A 17,204-nucleotide genomic window follows, 5' to 3' on the forward strand; every position below is an offset into this window, starting at 1 on the left:
ACATCAGTTTCATTAGGGTCACCACAAGAAGAACAGTATCCTTGTCCGACTTAAACCTTTTCAAAAACACTTTAGCTGGGTAAAATCAATTTGAATGAGATCTCTCTAACCTTGTCACTAATTATATATTTAAAAGGCAAAGTCCATAAGTTTTTCCAGTCAATATGATTAAAAACATTAGTCCAATAAGACACCACATATGGAGTTGTAACAAGCTCTTTTTGAAAGAGCCATCTAATCTTATAGTTACATGAAAGATGTGACAAAAAGCATAGTTTTCCTACTGGGATTTCAAATGGGTCTAAAGATAAAGATAAAGTGCTGGATGATCTAATGAGTCCCTTAAAGGCATAACAGCTCCTTTAGGAATAGCGTTCATGACAGTGGAGTTACTGGGAAATCTAATTTATATACAATTTCTTCGTAATTTAAAATAAGACCTTCTTCGGAGTCAAATAACTGGGAAACAATCAAAATGTTTTTCTCAAACCAATTACTAAAAAACTAAAAATAAACTATTAAAAATAGAGAAAAGATTTTCTCTTATATACAATGTCTGGATTGTTCCAAATGAAGTGCTGGTGATGGGAGAAATTGTTCTTAAAGATTAATGACCATGCAAATAATGCCTGTTTATGAAATTTTGATAAATTGTAAAGGATTCTAGCAATATAATAATTATAGATCAATAGGCTGACACAAGTTTTACAGCCCGCTGCTCATTATTCAGCTCTTATTATGAAACGCACCGCTGCTGATTCAGCATCATACTGACATGTGACTCGCCTGTGCTCAGGACTCGTATTATGAAATGCATCGCTGCACTCAGGACTTTTGTTTTGAAATGCTTCTCGGCTGATTCAGCTTCAGACTGACAAGTGACTCTCCTGCTCTCAGGACTCTTAATATGAAACGCTGCACTGCTGCTGATTCAGCATCAGACTGACTCGTGACTTTCATGCTCTCAGGACTCTTATTATGAAATATGTCGCCACTGATTCAGTCAGACTGACACATGACTCTCCTGATCTCAGGACTCTTATTATGAAACACGTCGCTGCTCTCAGGACTATTATTATGAAAGACTTCGCTGCTGATTCAGCATCAGACTGACACGTGACTCGCATGCTCTCAGGACTCTTATTATGGAACGTTTCTCTGCTGATCCAGCTTATACTAACACGTGACTCTTATGCATCGGGACTTTTATTATGAAATGCGTCGCTGCTCTCAGGACTATTATTGGGTGCGTTCGACTTGAAGCTCGGCTACAGATGGCGATCGGCGAGAGTAGCTGCTTGCAGTTAGGGGCGGAGTTAAAAACAGACATGTCAAGCCGGACACCTTCGGCTCCCGTTAGTGACGTGGTGTTTGCATACTTTATCACAGATAAAGTGCATTAAATGCAATATTTGTAAAATACACAGACGTTTTAGAAACGTTTTCATGAGCAACAGAAACTTAATACTGCTTAATACTGCACCATATTTTAAAAAATAAAGTTAACATAATCATATACTATTTAAATACTAATACAGTGGGGTATATATGCTTTTATCAGTGTTGAATGATAAACGTGACTCAATACAACAGTGCGACTACAATACAAAAAAATGCTTTTACCATTCTAAAAACACAAATTTGTTACCATTATTGGAACTGAAAAGGTTCGTCTAACCCGAAACACACGTTATAATTGTCTCGTGGTGGATCTGGCCAATCGTTAAGCAGCTGTGTCGTCATCAGTGCTCCTGCAGCCGCTCTGGAGAAACTGCGGCGGCTGAATCAGCCGGCTGCTCTCGAAACACTCTCGCAGTACTTTGATGCTTTCTGTGCTTCAAGTCAAACTGTGATCGGTTTGCGCAGTGCTTCATGAAGTCGAACGCACTTAGTGTCAGTCTGACACGTGACTCTCCTGCTCTCAGGACTCTTATTATGAAACACGTCACTGCTCTAAGGACTATTATTATGAAATACTTCGCTGCTGATTCAGCGTCATTTTGACAGATGACTCTTCTGCTCTCAGGACTCTTATTATCAAACACGTCGCTGCTCTCAGGACTATTATTATGAAAGCTTAACCGCTGCTGATTCAGCATCAGACTGACACGTGACTCGCATGCTCTCAAGACTCTTATTATGAAACGCTTTGCTGCTGATCCAGCTCAGACTGACACTTGACTCTCATGCGCTCAGGACTTTTATTATGAAACGCGTCGCTGCTCTCAGGACTATTAATAGGCTTGTTTAAGATGAGCAAAATCTGTGCAGAATCAATCACCAGTCATCAGCGCGAGATGCATGCCGGTTAGAAATGTGTCCGAGTGCGGTCTGCCTTGCTCTGATGTCATGCTGACATATGTCAAAAATCTCTCGCAAGCGCAAGGTGCACGTGTCGGATTCTGCAGTCGGGCGCAGTTGCTCTCCACCGATTGCGCTGATCAAAAGCATGATGGGAAATGATTTGATGACGACACAGCTTAATGCCCATTGGTTTAAATAACTGTGATATATTGTTCTCTTTTTAAAAAAAATATTTTAAAACTCGAATATCATGTTTTATAAAAAAATAAATAATAATAATTAATAAATAAAAACACATATGTCTGTATTAAAGAAAAAAATATTTATAATTATATTTATAACACGTCTTTGGTATGTAATTAAATGGGTGTCTGGTTAATTTAATTTATTTTCATATAAAAGCAACAGAACTTGAATTACATCCAGTTTATTAGCAACACTGTGCAAGAGCGTGAATTCAGCGATAGCCATCTTTGATCTCACAGTTGTCAGATCCACCTGTGCTTTGTTCACTCCTCCTCTCACTGCAGCCGCGTACTCTCGCATACATTTCAGGCAAGGCAAGGCGCATCTCAAACAAGCCTACTGCGGTGGCTGTGTCAGCCGGCTGCGCTCGAAACGCTCTCGCGGTACTTTGATGCCACACGTGATGGACAAAATTTCTAACCGGCATGCTCTGCTTCAAGTCAGACTGCGATCGGTTTGCCCAGTGCTTCATGAAGTCGAACGCACCTATTATGAAAGTCTTCGCTGCTGATTCAACGTCATTATGACACATGACTCTCCTGCTCTCAGGACTTTAATTATGAAAGCTTCGCCGCTGCTGATTCAGCATCAGACTGACACATGACTCTCCTGCTCTCAAGACTTTAATTATGAAAGCCGCTGCTGATTCAGCAGCAGACTGACACGTGACTCGCCTGCGCTCAGGACTCTTATTATGAAACTGCTCTCGTAACTTTTATTATGAAACGCGCCGGTGCTGTGCTGTCACCTTCGCGTCCTCATGGCTGGAGATTACAGCAGCTCTTCAGTTCAGTGACCGAGGATCTTCATCGGGCAGCGCATCCTCATCCTCAGGTGACTGTGTGAGTGAATGTGTTTATTCAGAGATGTGTTAGTGTTTCATCTGTCAGGATCGATCAATTAAACCCCAGCAGGATCCGAGAGTGTGCTGTAAAGCGCTGAACTCGTCTGATCTGGAGTAAGTTGCTAACGTTAGTTAAGTTGTGTGATAAACTCGAGTTAGACAGAAACAGCGCGGACTTTGGGAAAATATCACCCAGCAGACATAGCCACGAATCTAAACACAGGTGCTTTGCATAAGCAAACCTCTAAAAGAAACAAGACAAACGGGTTATACTGAGAATGGAATTCGCCTCCTGTATACATGATATTTATAGAGTAGTTCTTCTGGACAGCGTTAACCTGATCGGACCGATGCTGTATTAATAAATGCGCATTAATCTCAGGAGTGTGTGAGAGATCTGTCTTCAGTGCAGCTGTTTGATGAAGAAGAGTTAAGTGAGTGACACTTCTTCAGATCTTCATCATCATCTTCATCACGTGTCTTCTCTCATGACAGAGAGGGATCTGTGTTCCTTCAGATCAGTCCCAGTGTTGGAAAGAAAGCCTGATCAGGGACCCACTGAAGACAAGTCTGCTCAAGTCCGGCTCTGTTTTCTCTGTCCTCGTGGGATCTGAGTTTCCCCTTGAACCTTAGATTTACCCAAAACTAATTACACCTCATGTTCTTATGACCTCCTCCCAATACTCACTCCAGTCCATCAGTGAACATCTGGAGTAGACTAAACCTGAAACACATCTAGCATTAAGATGTTTTAACTCAAATACATACAGTCTATATTCATAACAACACTTCCTCCAGTGAAAAAGTCTCTCGCATATTAGTTTAGATCTGTTTAAACGCTGCTTGATCTGTGCAGATTTCTCTCCTGATTCAGACCAGAACACTTTTTCACTGGAGGAAGTGTTATTATGGATTATATACTAATGTCGCGTTTCCACCGCAGGATCTTTACCCAGGAACTAGGGACTTTGGACTAGTACTCGGTGTGTTTCCACCGCAGGAACCAGGAACTTAATAAAGTTCCGGGTAAAATATGCCCCTCAGAAAGTCCCTGCTGGCGAGGTGGTACTTTTTCAAAGTTCTGGACCTTTTGGGGGCGGGACTTGGGCGCTAAACATTCTGATTGGTTGACTTCAACCACCATTTTTTCGGTGGCTCTTATGTGTCTTTAGTGGTTAAACATAAAATATAATTCAGCTGCGGGGTAAATCTAACAGGTTTTCTTCGGTCTGTATTCAATTTATCTATATGTTAAAATGAAAATAAAAATGCAAATTTATATAATATTTCGTTTCATTGTAATGGCTGTATATATACACATATCCCTGAACTAAGTACATTTCTGCAGCTGTTATTCTGCTTAAATGAAAACCAAAGGAGGCAGTGGTATTTGATATCCTATTTCGTTTTATTGTAAATATACAGAGAGGAAATTAGCAGTAGCCATGGTCAGCTGACTGATGTTATCAAGTACGCTGCTGTTTATAGTTTTACCGGACTTGCGTCTGAGCTACCGAGGATGCACGTCAAAAATCAGCGTACTATAGTATTGAGAAACGCGCGCAGACCTATGTCACCAGTCAATTTGCCTAATCTTCCCGGTACTTTACACCGCGGTGGAAACACAGAAAGCAACAGGTCTGGGGGGGGGGGGAAGTTCCTGGTACAAATGTTCTGGGTTATTTCGGTGGAAACGCGGCATATGTATTTGAGTTAAAAACATCTTAATTCTAGATGTTTCATCTTCTGTCTTCTCCAGATGTTCACTGATGGACTGCAGTGTTTTATAACCACACACTCATTAACCCTTTCCTGAAATGTTTATTAACATGATCATGTGAAAGAGTTATATACCTCCGGTTCCTGTAAAACTCAGTGATGAAGTCATATTTTACAAGATCAAGTTGTTCTCAGACTGTAGACCGGATGAAGCGGTGTGTGTGTGTGTGTGTGTGTGTGTGTTCTCTTTCTGTTGAGTGTGTTTGTTCTGTGTGTGTGTTCTCTGTCTCCGTGTGTGTGTGTGTGTGTGTGAATCTGGGCGTGTATTGTGCCGTTGGACTTATCAGAGATGTTTCTTGCTGCTCTCCTCAGATTACAGCGGCGAGGTCACGAGCACTTCCTCCGTTTCCCACAATCCTCTGCTGCAGATCAGTTGAGCTGAAGTTCAGTTCAGTGCTGCTCTTCATCTCACTTTGGATCACTGATCTTCTCCTGGGTTCGTCTGTAAGTAGACACTGCTCTCTCTCTCTCTCACACACACACACACACACACACACACACACACACAGAGCAGTCGTAGCTGATTTCAGGTTTAAAATGAAACTCTGTTCAGGTGTAAGTGTTATGAGAGATTAATAATGGGATGTATTTAACACACTGCTCCTCTTCAGTTGATTTCGTCTCTGTTATTCCCTCACTAGATCTCACACAGTGTGTGCACAGAGAGGTCAATCATTCACAGGCTGTGGAATAGATCAACATGATTTAATCATGAAAAACAGCTCGTTTTATTCAAACTCTTAGTCATATCTCATCTCAAAGCAAGCTGGTTTTGTATGTTTCAGTAGATTTCAGAGTTGTCTCCACTTCTTCATTAATCTGAGCTCTGTCAAACAGTTAATCACATCCAAAATAAAAGTCTTTGTGTGTGTACATAATCTATGTGTGTGTGTACTGTCTATATTTGTGACTCATGCATGTATGTATTTTCACAATATATACTGTATGTTTGTGTATATATATTTATAAATCACAAATATACACACTCATATTATGTAAACAAAAGCTTGTGATTAATAGTTGGACAGCTCTAATTGAAATGTAATCAGGCAATATGAGAGGCAGCTGTGTCTCTGAAGGACCCGTGACACACTCACTGTGTGTGTTATTACAGTAACTGACTGATTCAGTGTTTGACTAATACTACGAGAGCAAGATTTAGACTATTGCACACTGAGCTGTGTGTGTGTGTGTCTCTCTGTGTGTGTCTCTCTCTCTCTGTGTGTGTCTCTGTGTGTGTGTGTGTGTGTGTGTGTGTGTGTGGTCTGATCATGTGAGGTTGTCTCAGTTAATACTATAATCACTGCTCATGAAGAAAAAAAACCCTTGCGGACTCTAAAACAGACAGACTTAATCATGTATGTAGTGTGGTGTGCAGGGTTTGTGTGTTTCTCCTGTGTGTGTGTTTCTCCTGTGTGTGTGTGTGTGTGTCTGTGTGTGTGTGTGTGTGTGTTTCTCCAGTGTGTGTGTGTGTGTGTTTCTCCAGTGAGTGTGTGTGTGTGTGTGTGAGAGAGAGAGAGTGTGTTTCTCCAGTGTGTGTGTGTGTGTGTGTGTGTGTGTGTTTCTCCAGTGAGTGTGTGTGTGTGTGTGTGTGAGAGAGAGAGTGTGTTTCTCCAGTGTGTGTGTGTGTGTGTGTGTGTGTGTGTGTGTGTGTTTCTCCAGTGTGTGTGTGTGAGAGAGAGTGTGTTTCTCCAGTGTGTGTGTGTGTGTGTGAGAGAGAGAGTGTGTTTCTCCTGTGTGTGTGTGTGTGTGTGTGTGTGTGTGTGTGTGTGTGAGAGAGAGAGAGAGAGTGTGTTTCTCCAGTGTGTGTGTGTGTGTGTGTTTCTCCAGTGTGTGTGTGTGTGTGTGTGCGTGCAGTGTGTGTGTGTGTGTGAGAGAGAGAGTGTGTTTCTCCAGTGTGTGTGTGTGTGTGTTTCTCAGTGTGTGTGTGTGTGTGTGTGCAGTGTGTGTGTCCTCACCGTCTCCTCTGTGTCCTCTGTGTTTCAGTCTCTCGGAGGCACTCGTGGAGCTCATGAAGACTGAGCAGGACGGGGCTGGAGCGCTGGAAGGTGAGACACACGTCTGAAATCCTCAGGACACTCTGGAGATCACAGTAAACCAGTGCTGCCTCAGCTCTAGTGTGCACCCTAACACTGCTGTCAGACGCTTACTAACGAGTGACTTCACTAGATCAGCACTGCTGCTAATAAAACTGGTTCATTAATCAGACGCTTACCAGAAATATATCAAAACTTCGTGTTTGATTAGTAATATGCATTGCTAAGAATTCATCTGAACAACTGCAAAGATGATTTTCTCAATATTTAGATTGTTTTGCTTCCTCAGATTCCAGATTTATAATAGTTGTATCTCAGACAAATACTGTCCTCCGAACAAAACACACATCACTGGAGAGATCATTTATTCAGTGTGTGTGTGTAAAAGTGTATTTGGTAATTAGCTGTCGTAAGACTCAGAGGAAGTGATCTTGAGTTTACTGCTGTCGTTTCCTCATGTTTTACTGTGCTCATGATGTTTATGATGTGTCGTATTCTTCAGTGAACTCCGTGACTCTCACGAGCAGCTGCTGGTCACGGATGAGAGCGTGGCTGATGTTACAGTGCAGAGTGTTAATGAAGTGTGTGTCTCTGTCCGATGTGTGTTTCAGAGAGCGGCTCTCAGGGGCCCGAGCTCTACAGCGCTGCGTCTCCCGGCCCGCAGCAGGAGCCCATCTCCACATACTTCGAGGAGAAGGTCCCCATCCCTGAAGATGACATGACCAAGGTACCTCAGACAGCACAACTCAAACATTTGACTTTACAGCACTTGTTCCTCATCAGAGACACAAGTGAACCAAACTAATGCTACTGTAATAAGACAAGAGTACATGACCTTTCACCTTCATAATCCGGAAAAGAAACTAACGTGATGGGCAGGTTATGGCACTGCAGGTTTATGAGCGTGAGCACCGTTAGCACGTGTGTGTGTGTGTGTGAGTGTGTGTGAGAGAAGGCTGATGGGTAAGAGAAGTGTTTATCAGATTGTGATGTTTATAATCATTAACTCATGAATTAGTCCAACAACAAGACGAACTTGAGGAAAAACAAACACATGCAGAGTGTTGTGAAACAGCACTGGACTCTCGTCATGTGACCAAACTCTCACGTGACCTCTGACCCTCCGTGGGGTCCTGCTCTGACCCCAGCTGCTGTCAGGAGTGTGATCAACTCTTCCTCTCTCTAGCTGTTCAGCTTTCGTAAGCTCTGGGCCTTCACGGGGCCGGGCTTCCTGATGAGCATCGCCTACCTGGACCCTGGGAACATCGAGTCGGATCTTCAGTCCGGGGCTCGAGCCGGCTTCAAGGTGAGTCTGCTCCACTATCTGCTCCTGAATCAGTGCTTCTTGAGCAGATATAATAGAAGAATGCACATGTCTCATTTTCTGGACGACCCTGACGTGTGTGTGTGTGTGTGCAGCTGCTGTGGGTTCTGCTGGGGGCCACCATCATCGGGCTCCTGCTTCAGCGTCTGGCCGCTCGTCTCGGTGTGGTGACCGGGATGCATCTGGCCGAGGTCTGCAACCGTCATTACCCCACGGTGAGAGACCACTACTCCAGTTAATAAGTAGTGCAGAAAACATGATTTATATAACACTAATACTAACTGAGCCATTCATTTTACACTCAGTACTATTCAAAAGTTTGGAACAATCAAGATTTTTCAAATGTTTTCCTTTAGTCTTGAGTAGCAGGAGTCTCTTCCTCTCACCTCTCAGCAAAAACTGTAATATTGTGAAATATTTCGTTTGAAACCGCTGTTTTCTGTGTGAATCTGTGTTAACCTGTTAACTGTCACCCGTCCGCTCTGTGGGACGCCTTCATTTACTTCACTATATTACAATTTAATCTAATCTAATCTTGACAATCTATATATCGTTGGAAAGGTCTAAGACTCCCAAATATGTATTTTACCAATATTTTTTGTAAAAAATTATGTAGGAAAAGTAATAGATTAATTTATGACAAGAGTGCACCCTCAAAAATCTACATTATAATAGGAATTTTGACCTTTGTTTAAAAAACAAGACTTCTTTGTTGCCTTTTTCTCTATCACATTTTAGAAATCATGAGAAATTATATATCAACTGAAAACTTAAAATCTCAAAATTCATCCTTTAAAACTCATTTTAAAATCAGACATTGCATTACCATGTAAATGGTACACCAATATCATGTTACAAAATGTTTTCAGTCATGAATTATAAAAATGTAAGCTTGGATCGTGCACTACAAAGTCAATGTTCAAAAATATGAGTGACAGTTAAGGGGTTAAAGTGTACTGTATTTCTGTGATGCTCCGCTGTATTTCCAGCATCATTCCTCCAGTCTTCAGTGTCACATGATCTTCAGAAATCATGAAAATATGATGATTTACTGCTCAAGAAACATTTCTGATTATCATCAATGTTGAACACAGTTGTGCTGCTCAATACTGTTTTGGAAACTGATACATTTTATTTTTTAATGATTCACAGATGAACAGAATGTAAATGTCTTTACTGTCATTTTTGATCAATTTAATGCAGCCTCTATAAATTAAAGAGTGATTTTTAAAAAAACATGTGACATTCCGAGATACTGAATTTGGGATTTTCCTTAGTTGTCAGTTATAATCATCAAAATTAAAAGAAATAAACATTTGAAATATACAGTATCAGTCTGTGTGTAATGAATGAATATCATACACAAGTTTCACTTTTTGAATGGAATTCTGCAGTTTTCTATGATATTCTAATTATATGACCAGCACCTGTATATTACACTTTAACAGATTCACACAGAAAACAGCTGTTTAATTTATGTTTATATTTATCACATAAATGCAGTCTTGGTGAACAGAGGAGACTGTAATGCACCTGTAAAGAACAGAAGATTTTCAGAAATCTTGTTTTAGTAGAAGACCTGTTTTAGTGCAGATTGAAATGTGAGCAGAAACAGAGCAGCGCAGTGCGTTTTGTCTTGAGTCTTCCTCTGAGCATCATTTCCTCTGTGTGTGTGTGTGTGTGTGTGTGTGTGCAGGTGCCGCGGATCATCCTGTGGCTGATGGTGGAGCTGGCCATCATCGGCTCTGACATGCAGGAGGTCATCGGCTGTGCCATCGCTCTCAATCTGCTGTCGGTCGGCAGGTACGTCCTCCTCTTCATCCTCATCCTCTCTTCAGCTGTGAGGATGTCAGCTACTGTGATCCTGATATATCTGTGGTTGAGGATGTGATGGCTGATGCTCTCCTGCAGGATTCCTCTGTGGGCCGGAGTGTTGATCACCATCATCGACACGTTCGTCTTCCTGTTTCTGGACAAGTACGGTAGGTCCGCGCCGGAGGAGGATCGCAGCGGCTGCTGTCGGGGCTCTAACGCGAGTCTGCTCTGTCTTCTTCAGGTCTGAGGAAGCTGGAGGCGTTCTTCGGGTTCCTCATCACCATCATGGCCCTCAGCTTCGGTTACGAGGTTGGTGCAGCTGCAGCATGTTGTCCGCAGGTGTGTGTGTGTGTGTGTGTGACGTGTCTCTGCTCTGGCTGTGTGCAGTATGTGCGTGTGGCTCCTGACCAGGGCGAGGTGCTGAAGGGCATGTTTGTGCCGTACTGCAGCGGCTGTGGACCCACGCAGCTGGAGCAGGCCGTGGGGGTCGTGGGGGCCGTCATCATGCCTCACAACATCTACCTGCACTCCGCTCTCGTGAAGGTCAGTGTACAGCTCGCATCACATGATCAGTGTCCTGCAGCACAGAAGCAGTCATCAGTAGCACAGGGATATCTGGAGAAATAGACAACAATTATACATTTCTCTTTTATGGCAAACATCATTAGGATATTAAGTAAAGATCATGTTCCATGAAGATATTTAGTAAATTTCCTTCTGTAAATATATCAAAACTTCATTTTTATCAGTAATATGCATTGATAAGAACTTCATCTGAACAACTTGAAAGATGATTTTCTCAATATTGTGATTATTTTAGTTCCCTCAGATTCCAGAAGACACAGTTCAGTGTAAATAAACCGTTGTAGTGAGATTAAACCAGCTAAACCAGTGACTTGGGCTGTCAAGCGATTCATATTTGAAATCTACTGTATTTTTCGGACTATAAGTCGCACCTAAGTATAAGTCGCATCAGTCCAAAAATACGTCATGATGAGCATTTATTTAGAACCAAGAGAAAACATTACCGTATACAGCCACGAGAGGGCGCTCTGTGTCTTCAGTGTAGACTACAGGAGAACTGAGCAGCATAGAGCGCCCTCTGGCGACTGGAGATGGTAATGTTTTCTCTTGGTTCATTTCTCTCGATTCATGTCAAATTAATTTTGATAAGTCGCACCTGACTATAAGTCGCAGGACCAGCCAAACTATGAAAAAAAGTGCAACTTATAGTCCGGAAAATACAGTAGTTATAGGCTAATTAATTATTCAATTGCATGATGTGCTGATATGTTCATCTAATTCATTGCACATCAGAAATTATTTTATTATTATATCATTATTGTTTCAATTTAGAAAAGCATTGGATAGACATTTACCAAAAATAGCTTTAGAGATAAATATTTTGATTCTGCATAGAACTTTTAAGGCATTTACCTTGCGATTAGAATTACTTAAGTAATGCTATAAGATAAATGGGTTTTCAAACATACTTGATTATAAAATATTAACTTGTTAAAAAAATATATATATTCTAAATCTGAAACCAAAGTTGCCAGTGAGTCATTGTCTTAATGAGTGAGTCGTTGAATAATTCACTCAACCGATTCGTTCTAGCAGAAGATTCATTCTGGAACTGATTCACTGAATCACTGACTCACTTGTTCAGAACTATTTTAGCTTGTGAACACACTTACTTTTCATGTTTATTGAAATGTTGTATAAGTCAATCACATTTGTTTGTCCTCCTATTTTGAGTTTGATGTTCACTCGAAAAGACTCCTACATCATATTCATCAGAAACTGAATCAATCCTTAATCATTTAAACATGTTATTTCCCCCGTAATCAATCGCACCCAGTTAAAGCACTAAATCAAGTTTGTGCTGATTGGAAAGTGTTTCATGCCTCATAGTTTTGGTCGAATAAGTAAATAAATGAGTGAAAACTTGTTTGTGTATTATTTCTGTGATTGTCTGATGTGTTTAATCAGAGTGTTTTCTTGGTTTCAGTCACGAGACATAAATCGATCAAACAAGAAGGAGGTGAAGGAGGCCAACAAGTACTACTTCATCGAGTCCACCATCGCTCTCTTCGTCTCGTTCCTCATCAATGTGTTTGTGGTGGCTGTGTTTGCAGAGGCTTTCTATGGCAAGACCAACATGGAAGTGGTGAGCGCTTTCATCTACTTCCTGTTAGAGAGGTGTTCATGTTTGAGCTCATGGATGAATCTATAACTGCGCTCCTTTGGGATTGTCTCCTCAGAGTCTGCAGTGTAATGAAACAGGAAGTGCTCACAGTGAGCTTTTCCCAGCCAACAATGAAACACTGGAGGTGGACATCTACAAAGGGGTAGGACACAAACACACGCTGGATCGCTTGGGTTCATCTCTCTCTGAATACAAACTGAAACAGTGATGTTAGCCGAGGAACATAATCTCTAGAACAGCTCGGAGCTTTATTTTGAGTAAAACTATCTTCATATTCAATCAGAAACTAAAGGTTCACACAGCAACTGGACAAAATAAAAGTTCGGTTTAACTTGAAGAAATTGTGACAGACATATTATTTCATTTACTGATAATTAAATGATTATTAGTACATTATTTGTTTATCAGAGAATATATATACCAGAATTTGTTTAGCAAAAAAACATTACAACACAGTATTTATATATAATAATATTTTTTTTAATTAAATTGATAAATTAGAGATGCTTTTGAGAATCACAATTTAATGAAACCATTAAAATGGAATCCAAGTATTTGGTAAATTTTTATTATTATTATTATTAATTAAAAAGGATTTTGAGGAAAAAAACAATACAACATTTCACAGGACATTAAAATATACATTTTGTCAAACTTTTGAACAAATAGGTGTTGTGTAATCGATTAATCAGACATGCTTTTTGGTCAAGTTAAATGTTTATTTAATCGTGAAAACAGAGTCAAAAAAAAAAAAAATAGATAAAAAAAATGAAACCGGAATCCAGAAAAATGAAGTGTAAAAAAACTAAATGAGTTTTGAACTGATTTGATTGGTTCCTGAGCGCCACCTGTCGGTCAGATATATATATTTAATGCTTCAAATGTGAGTTTTTCTATGGATGTCCTCTGAATGATCTCTGTGTGAAGGGGGTGGTTCTGGGCTGTTTTTTCGGCCCGGCGGCGCTGTATATTTGGGCCATCGGGATCCTCGCCGCTGGACAGAGCTCAACGATGACCGGGACCTACTCGGGTCAGTTTGTGATGGAGGTAAGTGTCTCTCCGAGCCGCGGGTTGATTGAACGGTGTGATGTTTGGGCAGATGTGAAGTCTCTGGCTCCTGCAGGGCTTCCTGAACCTGCGCTGGTCACGCTTCGCTCGCGTGCTGCTGACCCGCTCCATCGCCATCTTCCCCACGCTCCTGGTGGCCGTCTTCCAGGACGTGCAGCATCTCACCGGCATGAACGACTTCCTGAACGTGCTGCAGAGCATGCAGGTGCACACACACACACACATCCTCACTTTAAAATCCTATTTGAAACATTTCATTAAGCACGAGAGCTATTGCAGAGCTGCATTTCCTCAGTGTGTTATCTTATCTGAACTACAGATAGGAAGGAGGTTATTACAGAAACCCCCTGACTTGACAAAAAAGATCAGAAGAACGGTCTTCACTTTAGTGCAACCCATAGCTGTCCTGACTTTTAGAAATGATCTGAAAGCTGAAGGAAAGGCGCTTGCCATCTAACAGTGAACAGACTCCTCTGTACAGTTAATGCTCAGCTCTTGCCCTGTCTTTGTCTTTGGGAGTGAGCGAAGGGCAAAACGTACCAAATAGTATCGGCTTGGCCTTTTTTACCCCAGACAGAATTGTCCTTTTTGGGTGAACTAACGGTTGAGTTAAGATGTGAGCTGAGTAAGATGTGTGGTGTTTGTGTTGAGCAGCTGCCGTTCGCTCTGATCCCCATCCTGACCTTCACCAGCCTGACCTCACTGATGAACGACTTCGCCAACGGACTGTGAGTATCTGTGCTAGCTAGAAAAGAGAAGCAGAACCTGAGCGACAGGGTGTTTCACGTGTGAGATGTGTTGATCAACTTCTTGTTTTCCCCTCGTGAGTCGTTCTGTGTCACTGGAACAAAGCTTTGTTCTTTTATTTATTCTGGTGAAAGACATATAAATTAAGAAGGAAGCATAGCATGGATTCATATACTAATCCACCAGTTAGTAACTGCTTCTCACATGCAACTGAAAGTGTTGAGCAGCGTCCAGCAGGTGGCGCTGCGCTGTGGCTCCGTCTCATGGGTGACGGATGGGTGTTGTGTTTGCAGCGTGTGGAAGATCGGCGGGGGTCTGGTCATCCTGGTGGTGTGTGCCATCAACATGTACTTCGTGGTGGTGTATGTGACGGCCCTCAACAGCACCGTCCTCTACGTCTTCTCTGCCCTGCTCTCCATCACCTATCTCAGCTTCGTCTCCTACCTGGTGAGAAGTGTCTCCGTCTCAGAGAGGTCCAGTCATTGTGTGTGTGTGTGTGTGAGAGAGAGAGAGAGAGAGAGAGTGTGTGAGTGAGAGAGAGAGAGTGAGAGAGAGTTTGTGTGTGTGTTTGTGAGAGAGAGAGAGAGTGAGTGTGTGAGAGATAGAGAGAGAGAGTGAGTGTGTGTGTGTGTGTGAAACAGAGAGAGAGAGAGTGTGTGTGTGTGTTTGTGAGAGAGAGTGTGTGTGTGTGTGTGTGTGTGTGTGAGAGAGGGAGTGTGTGTGTAAAAGAGAGAGTGTGTGTGTGAGAGAGAGTGTGTGTGTGAGAGAGAGTGTGAGTGTGAGAGAGAGAGAAAGAGTGTGTGTGTGTGTGAGAGAGAGAGAGAGAGAGTGTGTGTGTGTGTGTGTGAGATAGAGAGAGAGAGAGTGTGTGTGTGTGAAACAGAGAGAGACAGAGTGTGTGTGTGTGTGCGTGTGTGATAGAGAGAGAGAGTGTGTGTGTGTGAGTGTGTGAAACAGAGAGAGACAGAGTGTGTGTGTATGTGTGTGTGAGGGAGAGAGATATAATTAGATATATAGAAGTAATAGAGGTCTATGGAAAGCCCCCACATTTCCCAGAATCAAACGTGTGTGTGTCCTCAGGTGTGGCGCTGTCTGATCGCTCTGGGCGTCTCTCGTCTGGATTTCAGAGGTTCAGCTCAGTATCCGCCCGCCGTTCTCATGGATGAACAGCCAGAGTTTGATTCCTGAAGCAGTCTGAACATTAGTTTGTTCCTCCAGTGTGAGGAACGTCCTTACTGTAACCAACAGTACAGATATTAGTCTTTTTCTTGGTTTTCCTGCATCAGTCCCTGAACCCTGGCCCTGCCACTTTATATAGATCTACTATTGTAGGTCTGGCAGCACTGAGAGATCTGCTGTACTCCTCAGATAACTTATTTACTACAGCTGCATGTGTACAATCAGTGTAGAGTCAAGATAATTTACCAGTACAAATGAAACATAGTTAATGACTCATGAGATGGTTTGAACCATTATTTATAGGTTCTCAAAGGTTTTTTACCATGAATAAACCGATGAAGTGTTTTTACGACCCACAGGAATATTAGCCTGCCTTCCCCCTAAATCACGTCTGTGATAATGCCTGAATTAAGAGAAATTTGTATTTATTTTATTAAAAGAACAGTTCAGATGGCATTAAATGCATGAGACAAGTGCTCTGTGATAAACACACCAAACCTTCTGGTCAGAACTAAAGCCGAAAATAAATTTATTTTATATTTAAGTACATTTTTTTTTCCTCATTCCAAAGATTCTCTTATCATTGGCTATTTATTTAGTTAGTGCATCACTGTTTCTAACTTTTTTGCTGAACAGATCTGCCATCACTTGACTGTACTAGCAAGAGTTTCTGAACAAAATAAAAACCATTACAGTTTATGCAGCTGTATTTAAAAAAAAAAAAGTACAAAAAAATGGAAACCACAAAAGTGCCTTTAAAATTCTTCATTGTTATGTCTGATATGATGTGTCTCCATTAGGAGATGCGACTGTCATCGAAAGTTTGCCTTCATGCCAGATCATTTCATTGAAAAAAGATTTTCATTTCTCCGTTTTTATGTAAGTGTAAATGTGAGTTATGTTGGTGTAAGGCAGATTCTTGTCTTCTGTTCTGCTTTATGTTTGAAACACATTCCATGCTGTCAGTAATTCAGAACTGCTGAGATACATTTATGTTTTAAGACATGAATCCTGATGAACCTGAGTCTGTACAAACTGTACATGTGTAGCTAACAAATTAATAAAAAGCCCTAAATGTCATCTTCATAAAATATGATGTGAATTTTTTTAGTGCTACAAGAACAATTTAAGGATTGAGTGCAAATAAACCAGAGTGAGTAGTCTGTCAAAGACCGAAGATCATACAAGTCTGTGGTTCCCAACACTGATCCCTGAGGCACCCCAAGACTGAACATTCAGATCATCAGCTCATTAGTACCAAGAACTGAAATTGGTGCGTCAGAGAAAGGAGACATGCAAAATGTGCAGTGTTGGGGTGCCTCAAGGATCAGTGCTGGGAACCACTGATTTGTTACATATATGAGTGTCTTTACATACAAGCATCTAAACTCTAGAGCAAGTGCACTTCATAAGACAACAATTTTTTATTACTTCTTCTTCTCCAAGTCCATCTGTTTGTCTCTTGGGTGTCAGTTTAATTTCAGTTCCGATCTGCTTTAAGCAGGTGAGTATGCAGATTTGAATGAGATGTTAATACACAGATGATGAACCTCCAGTCTGTCTGAGTTCGAGTTAAACATGCCTAATGAAATTTTGTGTGTTACCCATATTTGTTTACGACACCGATCTTAAACTCAAAATGAAGTCCACTTA

General features: G+C 41.4%; 1 protein-coding gene across 3 annotated transcripts; it reads left to right on the top strand.

Moving 5' to 3' along the window:
* Nucleotides 1–3,240: 3,240 nt before the first annotated feature.
* slc11a2 (solute carrier family 11 member 2) lies at nucleotides 3,241–16,631 on the top strand. Of its 3 annotated transcripts, none has more exons than XM_052569192.1 (17): nucleotides 3,241–3,384; nucleotides 5,486–5,617; nucleotides 7,160–7,221; nucleotides 7,821–7,936; nucleotides 8,396–8,515; nucleotides 8,629–8,748; nucleotides 10,230–10,336; nucleotides 10,445–10,515; nucleotides 10,590–10,657; nucleotides 10,736–10,891; nucleotides 12,360–12,518; nucleotides 12,613–12,699; nucleotides 13,485–13,604; nucleotides 13,681–13,830; nucleotides 14,280–14,353; nucleotides 14,666–14,819; nucleotides 15,453–16,631. In XM_052569192.1, the coding sequence occupies exons 3-17, from the start codon at nucleotides 7,185–7,187 to the stop codon at nucleotides 15,558–15,560; spliced, it is 1,647 nt and encodes a 548-aa protein (XP_052425152.1). In that variant the 5' UTR covers nucleotides 3,241–3,384; nucleotides 5,486–5,617; nucleotides 7,160–7,184; the 3' UTR covers nucleotides 15,561–16,631. The 3 variants fall into 3 exon arrangements, with proteins under 3 accessions (XP_052425152.1, XP_052425153.1, XP_052425154.1); XM_052569193.1 differs by having other exon boundaries at nucleotides 3,261–3,392; XM_052569194.1 differs by having other exon boundaries at nucleotides 3,371–3,508.
* Nucleotides 16,632–17,204: the final 573 nt, after the last annotated feature.

This window comes from Carassius gibelio, chromosome B11, assembly GCF_023724105.1.
Source record: "Carassius gibelio isolate Cgi1373 ecotype wild population from Czech Republic chromosome B11, carGib1.2-hapl.c, whole genome shotgun sequence".
In the NCBI taxonomy this organism is placed as follows: Eukaryota; Metazoa; Chordata; class Actinopteri; order Cypriniformes; family Cyprinidae; genus Carassius; species Carassius gibelio.